This window comes from Tenrec ecaudatus, chromosome 13 (assembly GCF_050624435.1).
Source record: "Tenrec ecaudatus isolate mTenEca1 chromosome 13, mTenEca1.hap1, whole genome shotgun sequence".
Taxonomy (NCBI): domain Eukaryota; kingdom Metazoa; phylum Chordata; class Mammalia; order Afrosoricida; family Tenrecidae; genus Tenrec; species Tenrec ecaudatus.
The window spans coordinates 67,920,945-67,936,916 of NC_134542.1; the positions used below are offsets into that span (position 1 = coordinate 67,920,945).

The following is a 15,972-nucleotide window of genomic DNA, read 5'->3' on the forward strand; positions in this document are numbered from 1 at the left end:
TTTAAATCTTAGGATATTTTCAACAGACCATGAGCAGCTTGGCACCCTGTACTGCGCCAGTCCTTCAGCACAATAAAACAAATTTAACAGATGAACACTAGCCTAATAGTCACTCTGCCCTGCCTACCTTTCATCGCACTTTATCAAAATCACATGGTCGGTTCCAAAGCCAAGGGCAGCCCCAGCCTTCTTTATGGAATAATGACTCTGTAACAAACAGGGGCTGAGGTTAGAACTCGGAATCCCGGGATTCAAAGCAAACAAAATGACAACTCATGTGCAGGAGCCCCAACTCACGTGTTCTGAGGTGAAGAGGGCCAGCTTGGGCACAGCGGCCATGCCCTTGGTCTTAACTTCTGGGAAGTACTTGTAGCGAGCAGCCATGATGCTGTACATGTTGGATATGGCTCCCCCTAGTGGCAAGCAGACACAGCGGGAGGTGTTGTGGCTCTCACTGGTTTTCTAACTGCAAAGGCTGAGTAGAAATGTCAAGGGCAAGAGCGGTGGGGAAGGGATACTATCCTGAGAGATTCTGCTGGCGTCTGTTGGCAGAAGCTCGCCTCTGGACCCTTTGCCCTGGGAACACAAGCAGCCAGGCTCATTGTCAATGCCGGGGAGGCAATTTGGCTGGAGGTGATTCAGAGACTCCAGTGCCCTGCCTGCCTGAAGCCTTGACAGAAATATAAGAGGTGGCGTTCGCAGTGGTTGCAAAGAGATGAGTGAGTTACAACCTTCCTGCTTCCACTTTCTCCTCAATCCATTTTCTGAACCAAGATGATCTGTTCCCCGAGTCAGAGAGGCAGGGAAAGGGAGACTAATGGAGCCTACGAAAGAAGCAATGGCATGGCTTGCTTACCTGCCTCGGCACTGGCCTCCACAACAGCCCGATTGAGTTAGTCATTTAGGAGAGCTCTGTGCGTTAAAATTAAAAACAGGCTTGCGCCGACCTAAACAAAGGCCCTGAGAGAACTGAAGTAGCTAGGCATGTTTGGTCGACACACACTAGTCACTTGGGCACCGATAAGAAAATCAGTGGGTCTGCTTACATTGCCTGGAAAATTGTGATTCTTAGTTCTTTTCTTCTGCACACTCACACTGTCCGTGATGCCCTAGATAACTCGCCCCAACCTCCAGGAGTATTTGCCCTTGTTTTTAAAGATTCTTTTGGTGCCTACATGAGACTTGAGAGTCAAAGCAGAGATAACATTTGGGCTGAGAGACACCAGGCAATTGATCATCTTGACTCACTGACCCCCAGCTTAGCCAAACTGCTTTTGCTAGGAGAGAGTTGCTTAGCATGGGTCAGGCATAGTCTTTCTTAGTTTGACCAGCGTTAGACACAGCCTTTGTTAGCTAGCAGACCTTGATTCTGGCATTCTTGCTAAACTTTATTCCGACAAAGAGAGGAAGGCAGGAGTATCGGGAGAAAAACATTTGTTTTCGTTGTTGTTTATTTGTTTGTTTCAAGGTCGGTGTTCTTCTACAGACCCCTTCAGAGTTTAGTGCTTTTGAGGATCGCAAGGATCTATATTTGAGGTGCATCGGAAGAGGTGAAGAGAAACGTACCAGGAGAAAATATCCCATCACCGTCTTGACGTGGCCATCCAACTATCTCTCTCATCTTCTTAAGCGTTATCTGCTCCATGAGGACAAACACGGGGGCGATTTCATATGTAAACCTAGAAAGGCAATGAGGAGGAAAGAATGAAAATAAAGAAGGCAGGCCAATTAGTGCGAGCTTAGTACTTGCACTTGAGTTCTAAAAAGAGTTCAAAACCACTAAGACAATTCATTCCCTGGAAATACATGAAGTTGCAGACCATAACATGTCAGAAACCAGCCAGGCTTACTCAGAGAGGCAGGGAAAGCCCTGTCCTGTGATTTGTCAACAATGATCTCGCTCCTCATCTGAATGGGATGGCTTCGTGGGGAGCACCCAGAAAAACAGAATGAACGAAAAGGACTTTTCTGGTCCCCTTTCACCACTAAGATTGCTGCATGAAGCAACTATCAATAGGAAAATGGCATCTAAATTTTACATGAAATCAGATTACAAAATTTTTCCCCTTACTACCCATTTCGCACTTGTAGAACCTACAAAAACCCAGAGCCAAAATCTAACTTTAAAAAGGAATGTGAATAGCTGAAAACTGTGAAGATAATTGGGAATATTGACCTAGGATTTAAAGAGCTCAATATCATTATCTACCTGGTTTTCCTACTAAGAATCCCTAAGGAAAACTGTTTCTATAACTCTCTGAAGTCAATATCTGTCAAGAATAATTATAAATGATGATGCTCTAATTACCAATTATAAGTAACATGGAGACAATCCACTGGCACACATAGCTAACTGTGGCCATTAGATAGCCCAGGAGATGAAGTTTGTCTTCAAACTAAAGGACTTTTAAGAGGATCAGGCTAGGCTTTTCTTGAAACAGTTCAAAACCTAGGCCCAGCCTGGTAGCCTAGTCATTGAAACAAGAACGAGGCAGCAATCATAGATCAAGGAAGGTCCAGCCACAGAGAATTAAGCCAGAAAACACCACCGCCAAGACAGCTCTTTGTTAAGCTTCTTTTGCCAGGCCCTTGTTAACATTATAGTCTATGGCCTGGGTGGACACCTTCTTTGCTGAAGCTGGATGCCTGGATGGACTCAGTCACGGGATATGGTGGTAGTGGTGTGGGGAATTGCTATTGGTTAGAAGGTTTGGGCTGAGTGCCAGTGTTGAGGACTATTGGGGATTCTTGCTGGCTTAGCCACTCACTTAGAAAAGCTATTTTCAAGGATGAGATAATGATTGTGTATAAGACACAGGTGAAGCTACTCATGTTTAACCATGGAGGAAATGCATTTAATCACATGACTATGGAAGAGGGCATGAAGGTGCTGGAGGATCCTCAGAATATGTCTGTTGGTCGAAGAATTTTGTTTCCAAAAAAGAATATGTCCATTTTCCTTGGAAGGCCCCTGGAAATTTAGAAGGAAGACCCTTGGAAATCATGTATTCAATTACCATCACCTCTGGAGGTCACAACCATGCTTTGGTCCTGCTCTGAGCCCCATCACCGTAGCAACCAACACTCCCTCATGTCTGATGGCCTGACAAAGGAAGAAGAAGAGAGGGATTCCCGGTTTAGCCTGTGCTGCTGAGTGGACTGAGAGACAAACGCACGATGAGCTGCTGATCACACTTGAACAATGTGCTACCCATGGTTCCATGGAAAACACGTAATGGCAAAAAAAAAAGTGTATATGGTGAGCAAGTACTGGTGGCAGTGTAAGTGCCTGAATCTCAAAAGACCACAAAAGAAGGTACTCTGGAGTTGCCATGGAGGTAAGACAAGGAAACAACAAACTCATACACCTTAATATCAGAACCTTATGATGTAGGACTGAAGGGAAGTCGGGGGCGGGGGGGTCAAGTCAGTGTTCGATGGCCAGGCAGGAACCATCTGAGAAAAAGAGAAGGGATGCGAAGGAGGCAAATTATTGCTCCAGCTCTGGCCTTCCTAGATGGAATGACTGGGCCCTAGGTTTGCACGAATTAGCCTTCCTACCTGAGGACTAGGAGCATGGCCAGGAGTCTCAGGATTAGGAGGCAGAGTTTAGAGCAGGGGTCCTCAAACGGAGGCCAGCGGCCACATGTGGCCTACTGAGGGTATTGATCCAGGCCGCTGGGTGTTTTTGCCCCGTTTTGTTTTTTACTTCAAAATAAGGTTATGTGCAGTGTGCATAGGAATTTGTTCATAGTTTTTTTTTTAAACTATCATCTGGCCCTCCAATGGGTCTGAGGGACAGTGAATTGGCCCCCTGTTTAAAAAGTTTGAGGACCCCTTGCTATGGTTCAGAGAGTTAGCTCGCAGGACTAGCTTCTCTGTTGCCAGCTCTGTATCTATGCCTGGAACCCAGTTTCCAAGCCTTTCGTTCAGTTGTTTAACAGCGGCTCACTCAATTACTGTTCTCTGCCAGGCGACAGCTTACGGACTGAAGAAACAGAGACATTTAAGACGCCATTTGCGCCTGGGAGAGGAAGCTTGCTAGGATGCATCCAGTAGCTGGCTCTTGGCCTGAGCTGCATTCTGTTGGGTAGTCCCTGTCTGGACCCGAAGAACCATAGCTAACACTGGCTTCTCCTGACTCATGGCCTTAGTTCTGACCGAATCTCCTGGAAGCTGGGAGATGGGTTCACAAAGCTTGCTCTTAAGCCAGGTCCGCCAGATGGGATGTTCCTGAAACTTCCTGTGATCATGTTGAGCTGTGTTTAATAACGGACTGTGCGGGCACTGGCCTTACACAAGGCGGAACGTTCACTGAGAGCAATGGCTGCAACTGTGCTGGAGTCGCAGACCCCTTTTCGGGGCCTAGGAGAGCCATGGGCTTCTCTCCAGGAAGAAAAGGAGAATCTGCACATCATTTGGTAAACACTTATGGGGGGTCTCCTCTCGCCACCCACACCCCCGGCGGGGAACTTCTTCCCTAAATGATAAATGAAAGCAGAGGAAGTCAGGAGCTCATAAGTCACATGCAGATTCATAAGAAGCGGGTTAGATGCCAATGTCAGAGTACAAGGTTACATAACAGAATTGGAGAACAAGAAACGAGGATTTAAAAGTTGGACAATGACCTTCATGGAGTGACCCCAAAGGAAGCTTTCGGAGCCTTCCTGTCTTCCCAGGAGGGCTGGGGAGCTGTCTTTTGCTAGTCGCTCCACTTACCTTCCCAGGGGTGTTCCCTCAGGACCAAGGCAAGTCGAGCTGTTGGCTCTCACAGCACAGTTGCTAGTTCCTGCCCTGTGTCCATGTCCTCGTGCTTCTTTGATAGCAGACCCATGTTTTCTTTAGGGCTGCAGCTTGCCCAGGTCAGAGCCTGAATTGCTCTAACCTCCCTATATGGCCAAGGGTGTAAGCGGTGGGGATGTTGTGTGGGACTTGTGAGGGTTCTTGAAATGACGGAGTCTGTCTCCATTTTGTCCTTGCTTCCTTGTTTGCTTTCTTCCTCCGATTTGCCTACCCTCTTCCTAAATTTAGAAACCGATCCATGATGGCGAGCACTTCGGCAGCCAGCCTGGACCAGGAGGAGACTTTGAAGTTGAGAGCCACGTGGTGCAACATGGATCAGACAGCCATACAGAGTCTGGATTCTTGGTGCCTGGCAAGCACTGAAAGAAGTGATCTTCTCCATTGACTAGACTGACACTCCTCTTGGACATTTCCTCTTTGCAGATGTGGTTTACTGATAGAGTAGGCAGTCTAGCCTTACCCCAAAGGATAAGACACCTGAGGAGAACGTGGTGAGCGCCCCCTGGTGTCTGGACATGAGACAGAAAGGAATGAGCCGCAACCGAAGGGAAACCCAAATCAAACCAAACTCACTCACTGCCGTTGATTCCATTTGAATTCATAGCAACCCTATAGGAAGGATTGAGCAGAATCATGTTCTATGGGGTTTTGAGGCTGTAAATCTTTACGGGAGCAGAAAGCCTTGTTTTTCTCCCATAGGGAAGCTGGTGAGTTTGAACTGCCAGGCTAGTGGTTAGCAGCCCAGTGCTTAACCCACTGTCACCAGACCTCCCGAACTGAAGGGCAGGAACCTTGAAGGGCAACAGCGTGGCTGGCTTTCCTGGGTGCATGCACTGCATGTTGGATACTAGGCCTTTAAGGCTGCAGCTTCAAAAATCATTTGGCTGTATGGGTGTGATTATCCCTCATTTTCCTGATGAAGAAATTGTGCTTTGGAGGAATTCAGTGATTTGCTTGGAGATCTCACAGGATGTTTCAGAGTCAGAATTCCAGGTCCTTTACTTCACAGCTGATCTTCTATGACAAATGAGCGCTGCTTTGTTCAGGTGCCTCTCTAGCAAACTTCCGAGGGTATAACATGACTGATAGCGCCCCTGAACATGCTTCCTCAGTAATGTGTGCACCAGTGAAGCACTAGAGGCCTGGAATGGCAACCTCCTAACACAAGAGCGATGGGAGAGCATGCATGAAGAGTAGGTATTGTTACGGGGTCAGAGGTTATAGAGGCAGACTGCTCCTAGAGCGGTACCCTGCTCTGTGGACATCACTGTGAGTGGGGCCTTTGTCTGGAAAGAAAATGGCTTTACCTGCCACAGACAATCACACATTTAGCACGTAGTCTTTGGATTCCCTATCGAGCCCTTCCTTGGAGGGTCCTTGGGAAGGCTAGCTCAACTGTGCGCACGCAGGCAGCCAGCAAAGCAACACCATCCATGTTCTTTCTCACCTAACAGTCTGACCTCACCCTGGCCACTGAGATCTGGTTAATTGGCTAGTTGTTGTTTTGTGAAAAATGACACAGGTGATGCAGTTATTATTCTTGATTAACCGTGTCACCAAAGTTCAATGATGCTGGTGCAGGTCAGAAGATGAGACCATCACTAATTAAATCCTCTTCTGCCCAAGACGGGGCTCGGATTCTCCCCTGGACTCACCATGAGTGCTGCTACCCCTGGAGAAGGTGCGGTCACAAGGGAGCTGGATTCTGCATACGCTCCCAACAGCATGGTCACATTTCATGATCTTCCAGGGGGAATCGGCTTTGGATAATTTCTAGATATAGGTATTACTTCTTCAGACAATGGCTTGTCCCTAGAACTGACAGAAACTATTTCACTAGTTTAAACAACCTTCTCTATCGATCAGCTGGAATCAGGTCATATTTTAGCAATATCCACTGTCCAGTACATCTGTAATTACTACGTGCCATTTAGTTGGATTGGCCTTGACCTTGGGTGGCTGATGAAGTTTCATGTTTTGTGGCTCAGCTGAGGCACGATAAGAGTCAGGGACTTTGATTCGATGACCACATGCCAAAGGGAAAATGCATGGCATTTTTCTGTGCTTCGGTCTGCTAACTGCCAGGTCAGCTGTTTGCAACCACCAGACCCTCCTGGGGAGAAAGACTGGGCTTTCTACTCCCGTACAGTCTCCAAAGCTCAGGGACAGTTCTACTCTGTCCTACAAGATCACTATGAGTTGGCATCAACTTGATGGCAGTGAGTTTGGGTGTTTTTTGGATTTCTGTTTGAGAAAAAGTCTTTTGGGGAGGGTGTCATGTCATAAATGGTTTAGAAGACTGAGTTCCTTTTATCTACTTTGTGATCGGCTATATATATCTTAAGCACTAGCAGCTAAGTGGCTCACAGAATACACACTTAGAGGCAATGGGTGAACTCAGTGCTTTTGTTAACGTGGGTTCTTGGACCTTACTATAAATGTGATTTTTACTCTGTTGTTCTCCTTTATTTTCCAAATGGTTGAGTTTAAAAGTCCGTATGTTCTAATTAAAATGGATCCTCAGTATTAGCTGCTGTAATTCAGCAATAGGGGGATTTTCCCCTCGAGTTGTAACTCGTGTAGTGCGCTGTCTGGGCTCACTGCTACACTGAGATCCCACAAGTCTTCATACAGTGGGGATGGCACAGGCCAGCTTTTCGTGGAAGGAGACCACAAAGCCGTGGTACCTTTGCCCTGAGTCCCTCCCCGGCTTTCAGAGCCCCAGTGACCTGGGAAGTTGTGCCATGACGTCATAGAAGCAGGTATGAAAACGGTTTTCTTTTTTCAACCATCGTCATCTTTTATGCCTTTGGCACAAAGGCTTTGGAGATTTTGCCATTGTTGTCTTACATGAGCAAACAAAGCCGGAATCCTTAATTAATAGACGCGTTTACCCTGGATCCGGCATCTAGAGTATCACAGACACGGCACTAAAACCATTTGGGAATATGAAGACCAAGACATCGCTTTAAAATAGCCTTTAGGTTTTCTGGCTGGGAGTAGTTCGTTTCAGAAACACGAATAACTTGTATCCTACAGTGAGGTCAAAGGGCATTTCTCATTCTAAGGGACACATTGCGTTCACCTGTGTGCACTGTTCTGAATCTACTGCGGGCTGCCTCTGGGTAAGGAACGGCTGATTTACAGGCAACCCACAGGAAGAACCAACCCGTGAGGAGCCTGTGATATGAAAAATTAGAGGCATACACATTGGTTCATAAGGACAAGCAGGCATCTTTTACTTTGGGATGTGCATCACAACATTATTAATACCATTGCTGTATGGTTATGCTATAGATGCTTCAGTGTACCTGCAAGTGTGTCTTTAATGTTTATGCATAGAAAGGTTTACTACGTAATAAAACAAACATTTGACTAGCTGATGTTAGGAACCAAGCCATACCTCACTCTGTTGACTTCTGTACGAATTAGATTTGACGGCAGTAAGAACGAAGTTCTTCGTCATCCAGGGACAGCCTATATACTTATTTAGTAAGTTCATTACTTAAAAAAAAAGCAGGTGGAATTTCCTAAATATTTCCACAGTCACGCGTGTGGTCGTTCCCTGCTGTGGAGTCGGCTTGGGCTCGTGGCAAGCCCAGCGCACAACAGGATCACACTGATGCGGTCCAGGTGGTTTTCTCTGGCTGGTGTCCAGAAGCAGCTCACCACGGCTTGTCTCCCAGCCCGTCTTAGTCTAGAAGCTTCACCGAAACGATGCCGCACCGGAGCGACATGCACGCCTTCACTGTGGCTGAACATGAAGTATGCGGGCTGGGGACTGGCCCCGGGCTCACGGGGAAAGGGAGACTGCCACCACAGAGCCCCCTCTGCCCTCTCCACAGCAACGGAGCCCCACTGGAGGCCATTTCAAATACATTGACCGAAGCTCAGCAGCCAAGGCAAGATGGCCTACGTCAATGAGTCTGGGGAAAATGTCAAATCCCGGAGAAAAGTTATTTTGGAAAGAATATATCACGTATCAGCTGAATGTTATTGTAGACTTTTCCGTTCAGCAACAGATTGATTTGGTTAAACTGGTTTGTGGCTTTCTGGCAACTTTAGTTACAGGGGCAATCTGAGAAGGATCGATGCACTTGGATGGGAAAATGACACAGATCACATCCCAAACTCTAACTCTTTAGATTGATCAATAGCAGACATGAAGTCTTTCCACATGAAAATTCCATTACATTCAAGTTGGAAAGCGAGAGCTGTCATTTCCTACAACCATTCTATTCCTAGGTTACATTAGTCCATTCAGAAAGGGTTGCATACCGACTCTTAAACCAGTACTGGGACAAACCTAGATTTTCAAGGAAAAACAACGGGGACAACTTTAATAAACTTATAAAACCACTGGGACTGGACTAACACAACAAGCGACAGCCATACGTCACGGATGCCGACGCGGGACTTACATATTGGTATTGGCAGTCGATGTGAGCCATTCGCCAGCTAAGCCAACGATGTCCAATCCAGTGGAGAGCTGGTTGAAAAAGCGGGGATGACCTAGAGAGGGAGGCAGAGAGGCGTCAAGGAAAACGCTGGCATTCGAGCTACTTGCAAAGCGGAGGGCTATCCCACTGAGCCGCCCATGGGGAACCTCCAGCCCAATGATGTTGCTGACAGAGAGACCCCAAGGACAGGTGATCCCACTGTACACCAGCCCTTAGCATTCATGACACCTCCGTAAACCTAATCTGTTTTTTAGGGCGTCACACTGATAAAGAAAACCAAAACAAGCCCACTCTGGTATTATAAAGCTGATGGAGACTTCCAGCATCTCATTTGGCGATTTTCAGATGAGCTCTTCTCTTACGTTGATTTTCATTAGAAAGCAGTGTGATCGTCATTCTGTTCTCCCTAAGGGGTTCCATTTTTAATTGACCGTCCCTAGGATGCTGGGCCCCAGAGACGGTCTGTGGCATTGTGAGCCAAACCAAGCATGGGCGCAGTGCGGCTTTGATGCCGTGGCTGTGGGCAAAGCACCACTCTCTGGGTCTCTGGGTCCACCCAGTAAGTATGACCTCCATGATATATGGATGTGTTTTGCCCACGTAGAGTCAGGTACCGGACTACATTTCTGCTAATGTACTGCAAAGATGCTCTGGCATCTTCTCTGTGAAACAGGCAGACCCGCTTCCTTCACTCACTGAACTGCGAGTGAAATAGATGCTGCTACGACAGAACTCTGTAAAGTCTTTGGCAACCCATAGAATACGTCAAAAGGCTTTGTTCTCAGCAATTTCTGAACTGTTGTCAAGTTCTGGCCAACTTGGCTCACTGGAAAACTCACTCCCCATCAGCAGGCTTGGCTCGGCTGTCATGAAGGCATCGCCGCAATAGATTATCTAGGGTGTGTGACAGAGAACTGGTGTTGGAAGGATGTGCTGACTGCTGTGTTTCCAAGGGAAATTGCCTTTGCCTCTGAAATAACTGTCCCTGGCTTAACAACCCCTCCCCCCTCCAGCTTGCTGAGAAAGTCTCTTCTTCCCTGAATGTGATCAGGACCCATTCTAAAGATCTGGACTATATCTACTACTTATATCAAAATATACCACTCTCTCCATCTCACGAGTTCTCAAAAATAAAATTATTTTTATCGTTTAAAAAGAGGCATAAATGGTAAACTTAGTGAAAGTGTGGGCCCAGATTGCAGACACTCATCTGAAATGAAGAGATCAAACTAGCTTTTCACTCTATTTTGCTCAGTACCAACAGAACCTATGGGATTTCCTGCAACACAACTAATTTGTTGGGATCCATTAAAAATTGTATATCACAGACCCATTTGAAAACTCAACAACAGACATTTTAATTTAATACAGAACTGAATGACATGAAGGAGACCGGGAAGGAAAAGTATGGCAGCAAACTGATTATGGAAGCAATAATACAAATCTGTTTGATGAGAGTGAACTATGGAATGATAGGACATAATGCATTAACCACAAAGTAATAACAAATTACACAAAAGACAGAAAGAAAAACATAGATCCATAAACGGGTTTGGGGCTCACACCAAATCCTAGCTCCAACTTAAGAACAATTCATTTTTACATCATGGCCCTGCTTGATGCTTGCCCCCAGAAAGAACACACCGAAGATATAGGTGCTACAGCAAAATGTGGCGAAGAATGTAGACGATGCCTGGCTATCAGATAAGATAGCATCAGAGCCTAAATTGTGAGGACCCAGGGTACAGAAGGCCATGGATGATGGAGGGAGCCCAAGACTCATTAGGAGATAAGTCTTCAGAGAACTCTCTCTACCTACAATTGAGGGATGAGAGGAACGTGCTTACTCAATGGAGAGCTTTGGAGAGAGGAGTATAGAAGGTCAAAGGCATAAATCTGACTTGAACTGTTAAAACTTTGTCAGTAGATCTCCCCTTTGATACATCTGGTTTCCAAAATGTTCTGTATTTCCTGATCTGGTTTCCAAAATGCTCTGTATTTTTGGTCTGCACTGTTTTGTTTGTTCATATTAGGGTGTAACTTAAAGGTGTCTTGTCATTAGAGATCACCCTCTTGAACTTATGTTATGTGCTTTTCTGTTTTTCAATATGTGATGCCCCTATAGAGACAGCAAATAGAATAAGGATTTCAAGGGGGAGGGGGGTCCAGTGGTGGAGGGTGGGGTGAAGGGGAAACGATGTCAAGGAGTCCATGTAAAAACATAATGTCTGGAAACTGACTGTGGTAGCAATTGTACAATTCTGCTTGATGTGACTGAACTATGGAATGATAGGGATTTTTAAAAAGACAGAACTGAATCATAAAAAATTTCAATTGCACTACTTGCTAATGTAGCAAAACAGTGTAAGGTGGTAGAGACAAAAACAAATAGAAATGCCCGCAATCAAGACAAAACCAGCATCTAAAATCTAAAGGACAGCAATCCCCAATCCCCCACTTGTTTGTCGGACTGTGGGAGTTTGTGTTTCTGGGATGCTGGAAGCTACGCTACTGGGATTTCAAATGGCAGCAGGGTCACCCAAGGTGAACAGGGTTCAAGGAACGCCCAGGCTCAGAAGGAATCGGTCGTGCACTTCTGGGGCGTAGTCACCTTATGAACCTAATGCACAGCTGCACAGCCTTGTCAGATATTGCGCCAGGACATGAGCCCCTGAGGTCGGAAGACTCTGACGACAACGAGAGAGGAGAGTTGACGCGATTGAGGTAGATGGAGTAAAGCTTTGGGGATTTTCATATGCTGATGATAACACCTCAAAATGAGAACAAAATAGCTGAAAATGTCTATTAATAATCAGAACAGAATGTAGGACTCTAGGAAAATTGGAAGTTGTCAAAAATGAAACTAAAAGAATAAACATGGATATCCTAGGCATTACTGAGTTGCAATGGACAGGTATTGGCTATTTGGAATCCATCGTTTGGTTTACTAAGCTGGGATTGACAGTTTCCAGAGGAATGGTGTCATATTCATCATCAAAAAGCACATTTCAAGCTCTAGCCTGCAGTACAATGCAGCTGGGGTAGGATAATACTACATACCTACAAGGAAGGCCAGTCAATGCAGCTGTCTACTCAAACTGACCACACAGAGCACGAACACTGTGATGAAGAAATTGAAGAAGCCTACTAACTTCTTCAGGTTCAAATGATCAAACATGCCACCAAGATAACTACTGGTGATAGGAATATGAAAGATGGAAACAGAGGAAGCAGCAGTAGTTACAGGATGTGGCCTTGGTGACCGAAACTAAGCTGGAGATTGCATGACAGAATTTCTCAAGAACAACGGTTTCTTCATGGCAAGCATCATTTTCCAACAACATAAGCAGCAACTATCCACATGGACTTCCCCATAGGAGTACACAGGAATCGGTAGAAAGGGATGATGGAGAAACTTCATCTCTGCAGCCAAAATGAGGCCAGGAGCGAACTGTGATACAAACCATCAGATGCTCATATGTAAGTTCAGATTGAAGTTCAAGAAAAAGAAAACAAGTCCACAAGACCTACAATATGACCTTCAATATATCCCACTTGGGGTTAGAGAATATTTCTTGGACAGATTTGGCACATTAAATACTAATGACCAAAGACTTGTTGAACTGTGAGATGGCATCAAGAGCATCATTCACGAAGAAAGCAAAAACCATTAAAAACACAAGAAAGGCTGGTGTGCTTCTTCCATGTGGGCTTGTTGCTTCTCAGCTAGATGGCCACTTGTTTACCTTCAAGCCTTTAAGACTCCAGATGCTACGTCTTTTGATAGCTGGACACCATCAGCTTCTTCACCACATTTGCTTATGTACCCATTTTGTCTTCAGCGAACATGCCAGGAAGGTGAGCATCACAGAAATGCTGGATTGTTAGAACAAAGTGTTCTTGTGTTCAGTCAAGGCCCAATGTCCATCTGCAACCTTAATTCTTAACATATATATGGCTGTAGTTAGGCCTCTATAAATGTCCTCTGCCTCCTGGTTCATTCCTCTATTTCCTTTTACTTTCCTCTTGTCCCACCACCATGTTTGACCTTCAGTCAGGTTTAGTAATTCCTCGCTGCTACATTGCCCTTGATTAAGCCCCACTAGGCATCCTAGGACCTTCCTTCCATTGATTTTACTCCACTTGTTTTTCTCTTATCCCTGGGTTGGTTCCCCATCTCCCCTTCCTTTCTCCTACCTCCCCTTCTTCCGTATCCCCCCGGAACCATTGGTCCCATTATTTTCCTCTCTGAATTATTTATCCTGCCTATCTAATCTAGATAGACATGCAATACATTAATAAGTGCAAAAACCAAGAAAAGCCAAATAAAACCACAAAGGAAGTCAAAACCAACAAACAATAACGACAACAGCAAAAACCAAAATAACAATAGCAAAAAGAAAGCCATCGACAAAAATGGAAAAGCCTATAAATAGTTGAAGGTCTGTGTTGGCCTTATGAGTGCTTTCCAGTCGAGTCTGATGGGGTGCGTCACTGTCTCCAAAGTCTATTTTTGGTATTCCCCGGGGGTTTCATCACTCTGCTCCCCCTGCTGCTCTGCTGCATGCCCTCGGTGCCTCGCCTCAGTGTGATGGGCCAGACCGTGCACTATTCCTGCACTGTGTTTCCAGTGCTGCCCCCGCAGCATCACGGTTCAGTGAGGGACGCCGTGCCTGTGGTGGGGCGGGCCTTATGGTCCTCCCCATGTGTTGTCTGCCCCGAGCAGGAACATCGTCCTCGGGGCTTCGTGGGCCAGGATGTCCTCTCCTCCCTCTCCATCCCTTTGCGTTGCTCCTGTGTGCTCTAATCCAACGTGCTCCTATCCCTAAGCTGTAGCCCCAGTGCTGTCCTCTGAAGAGCATTCTTGGTGGGAGGCGGGGGGTGGTTGTGTCCACATAGTTGGGATTGGGACCGGCCCTGCAGACCTCTCAGAAGCAAAAAGCCCACATGGAAGAAGCACACCAGCCTGTGTGATCATGAGGTGTTGAAGGGATCAGGTGTCAGGCATCTAAGACTCAGAACAAAACCATACCCAGAATGAATGGAGAGGGGGGCATGGAGTGGAGATCCAATGCCCATCTGTAGACAATTGGACATCCCCTCACAGAGGGGTCACAGGGAAGATATGAGCCAGTCAGGGTGCAGTATAGCACCAATGAAACACACAACTTTCCTCTAGTTCTTTGGTGCTTCCTTACCCCCACTATCATTACCTCAATTCTACCTTACAAATTGGATTAGACCAGAACATGCACACTGCTACAGATAAGAGCCCACAACACAGGGAATCCAGGATAGATAAACCCCTCAGGGCCAACAAGGAGAGCAGAGATAACAGGAGGATTGGGGGAGCATGGGGGAGAAAGGGGGAATCGATCACAAGGATCAATTATAAGCCCCTCCCAGGGGGATGAATAATGGAAAAGTAGGTGAGGGGCGAAGGAGGATGGTGTAAGATATGAAAGTAATAATCTATAACTTATCAAAGGTTTGTGAGGGAGGGAGGGCAGTGGAGGGAGAGGCAAGGAATGGGGAGCTGAGATCAGGGGGTTAAGTGGGAAGAGAATGCTTTGAAAATGATGATGGTGGCATATGTGCAAATGTGCTTGACACACTGGATGAATGTATGGATTGTGATAAGAGATGTAAGAGCCCCCAATAAAAGTATTTGAAAATACAACAAAAAAAAAAAGAAAGAAAGGAAAGAGCAAAGTGGATGTCAGGATGGACTCTGAAACTTGCTTTTGAATGGAGATTAACTAAAGAAAATGGAAGAAATTATGAAATAAAAGACCCAAATGGGGGGAAAATCTTGAGAAGACAAAGTGAAGTATTAAAATGAAATGCGCAAAGACTCATTCAAGGAATACTGTGTGGTTTAAAAGCAGGAACTATGTGCATCAGGATTGCATCCTTTCACCATACGTAATCAATCTTTTATGCTGAGCGATATTCCCAGAAGCTGAACCATATGAACAATGAGGCATCAGGATCAGAGGGAGGCTTAGTAACTACCAACACTATGCAGATAACACAGCCTTCCTTTCGGAAAGCCAGTAAGACTTGAAGTCATTTCTGATGAAGATCAAGAACTGCAGCCTTCGGTATTTTTTGCAACACACTGTAAAGAAACCCCACATCCTCATAACTGTAGCAATAAAGAACATCACGATAAATGGAGAGAAGATGGAAGTTGTCAAGGATTTCATCTTGCTTGGATCCACAACCACTATGCATGGAAGCAGCAGCCAAGCAAATCAAACAAGGTGCTGCATTGGCAAGCATGCCCCAGAAGATCTACAGTGCAGAAGAGCAAGGATGCCGTTTTGAGGACTGAGGTGCACCTCACCGAAGCCATGGGATTTTCCGTGGCTCCGCTTGCATGTGAAAGTTGGAAAATGAAAGAGGAAGGCCGGGGAAGAACAGATGCATTTGAATGATGGAGCTGCTGACGAATATTGATAGCACCACATTCTGCCAGAAACACAAACAAATCTGCCTCAGGCTACTGCCAGAATGCTCCTTAGAAGCCAAGCTGGTGAGACTTTGTTCATGCTTTGGATACAGTGTCAGGAGAGACTGGTCTCCGGAAAAGGACATCATACCGGTAACATACAAGGTCACTGGTAACATGGAAGGTCAGCCAAAGAAGAAGGAAGACCCTGGACAAGAGGGACTGAACCAGGGATTCCAACAATGGGCTCAGACA

The 15,972-nt window shown here is 45.9% G+C and overlaps 1 protein-coding gene across 2 annotated transcripts in view; it reads right to left on the minus strand.

Moving 5' to 3' along the window:
* GAD1 (glutamate decarboxylase 1) overlaps positions 1-15,972 on the minus strand; it is a 45,273-nt gene that overhangs the window by 15,713 nt on the left and 13,588 nt on the right. Inside the window, exons 5-8 of one of the 2 annotated variants that reach the window (XM_075529282.1) lie at positions 9,225-9,315; positions 1,567-1,679; positions 298-413; positions 128-207 (exon numbers count right to left, since the gene is read on the minus strand). In XM_075529282.1, coding sequence (XP_075385397.1) covers positions 128-207; positions 298-413; positions 1,567-1,679; positions 9,225-9,315 — 400 coding nt within the window. Of the gene's footprint in view, positions 1-127; positions 208-297; positions 414-1,566; positions 1,680-3,066; positions 3,104-9,224; positions 9,316-15,972 lie in introns of those variants that run through there. The other variant, XM_075529283.1, reaches the window with a different exon arrangement.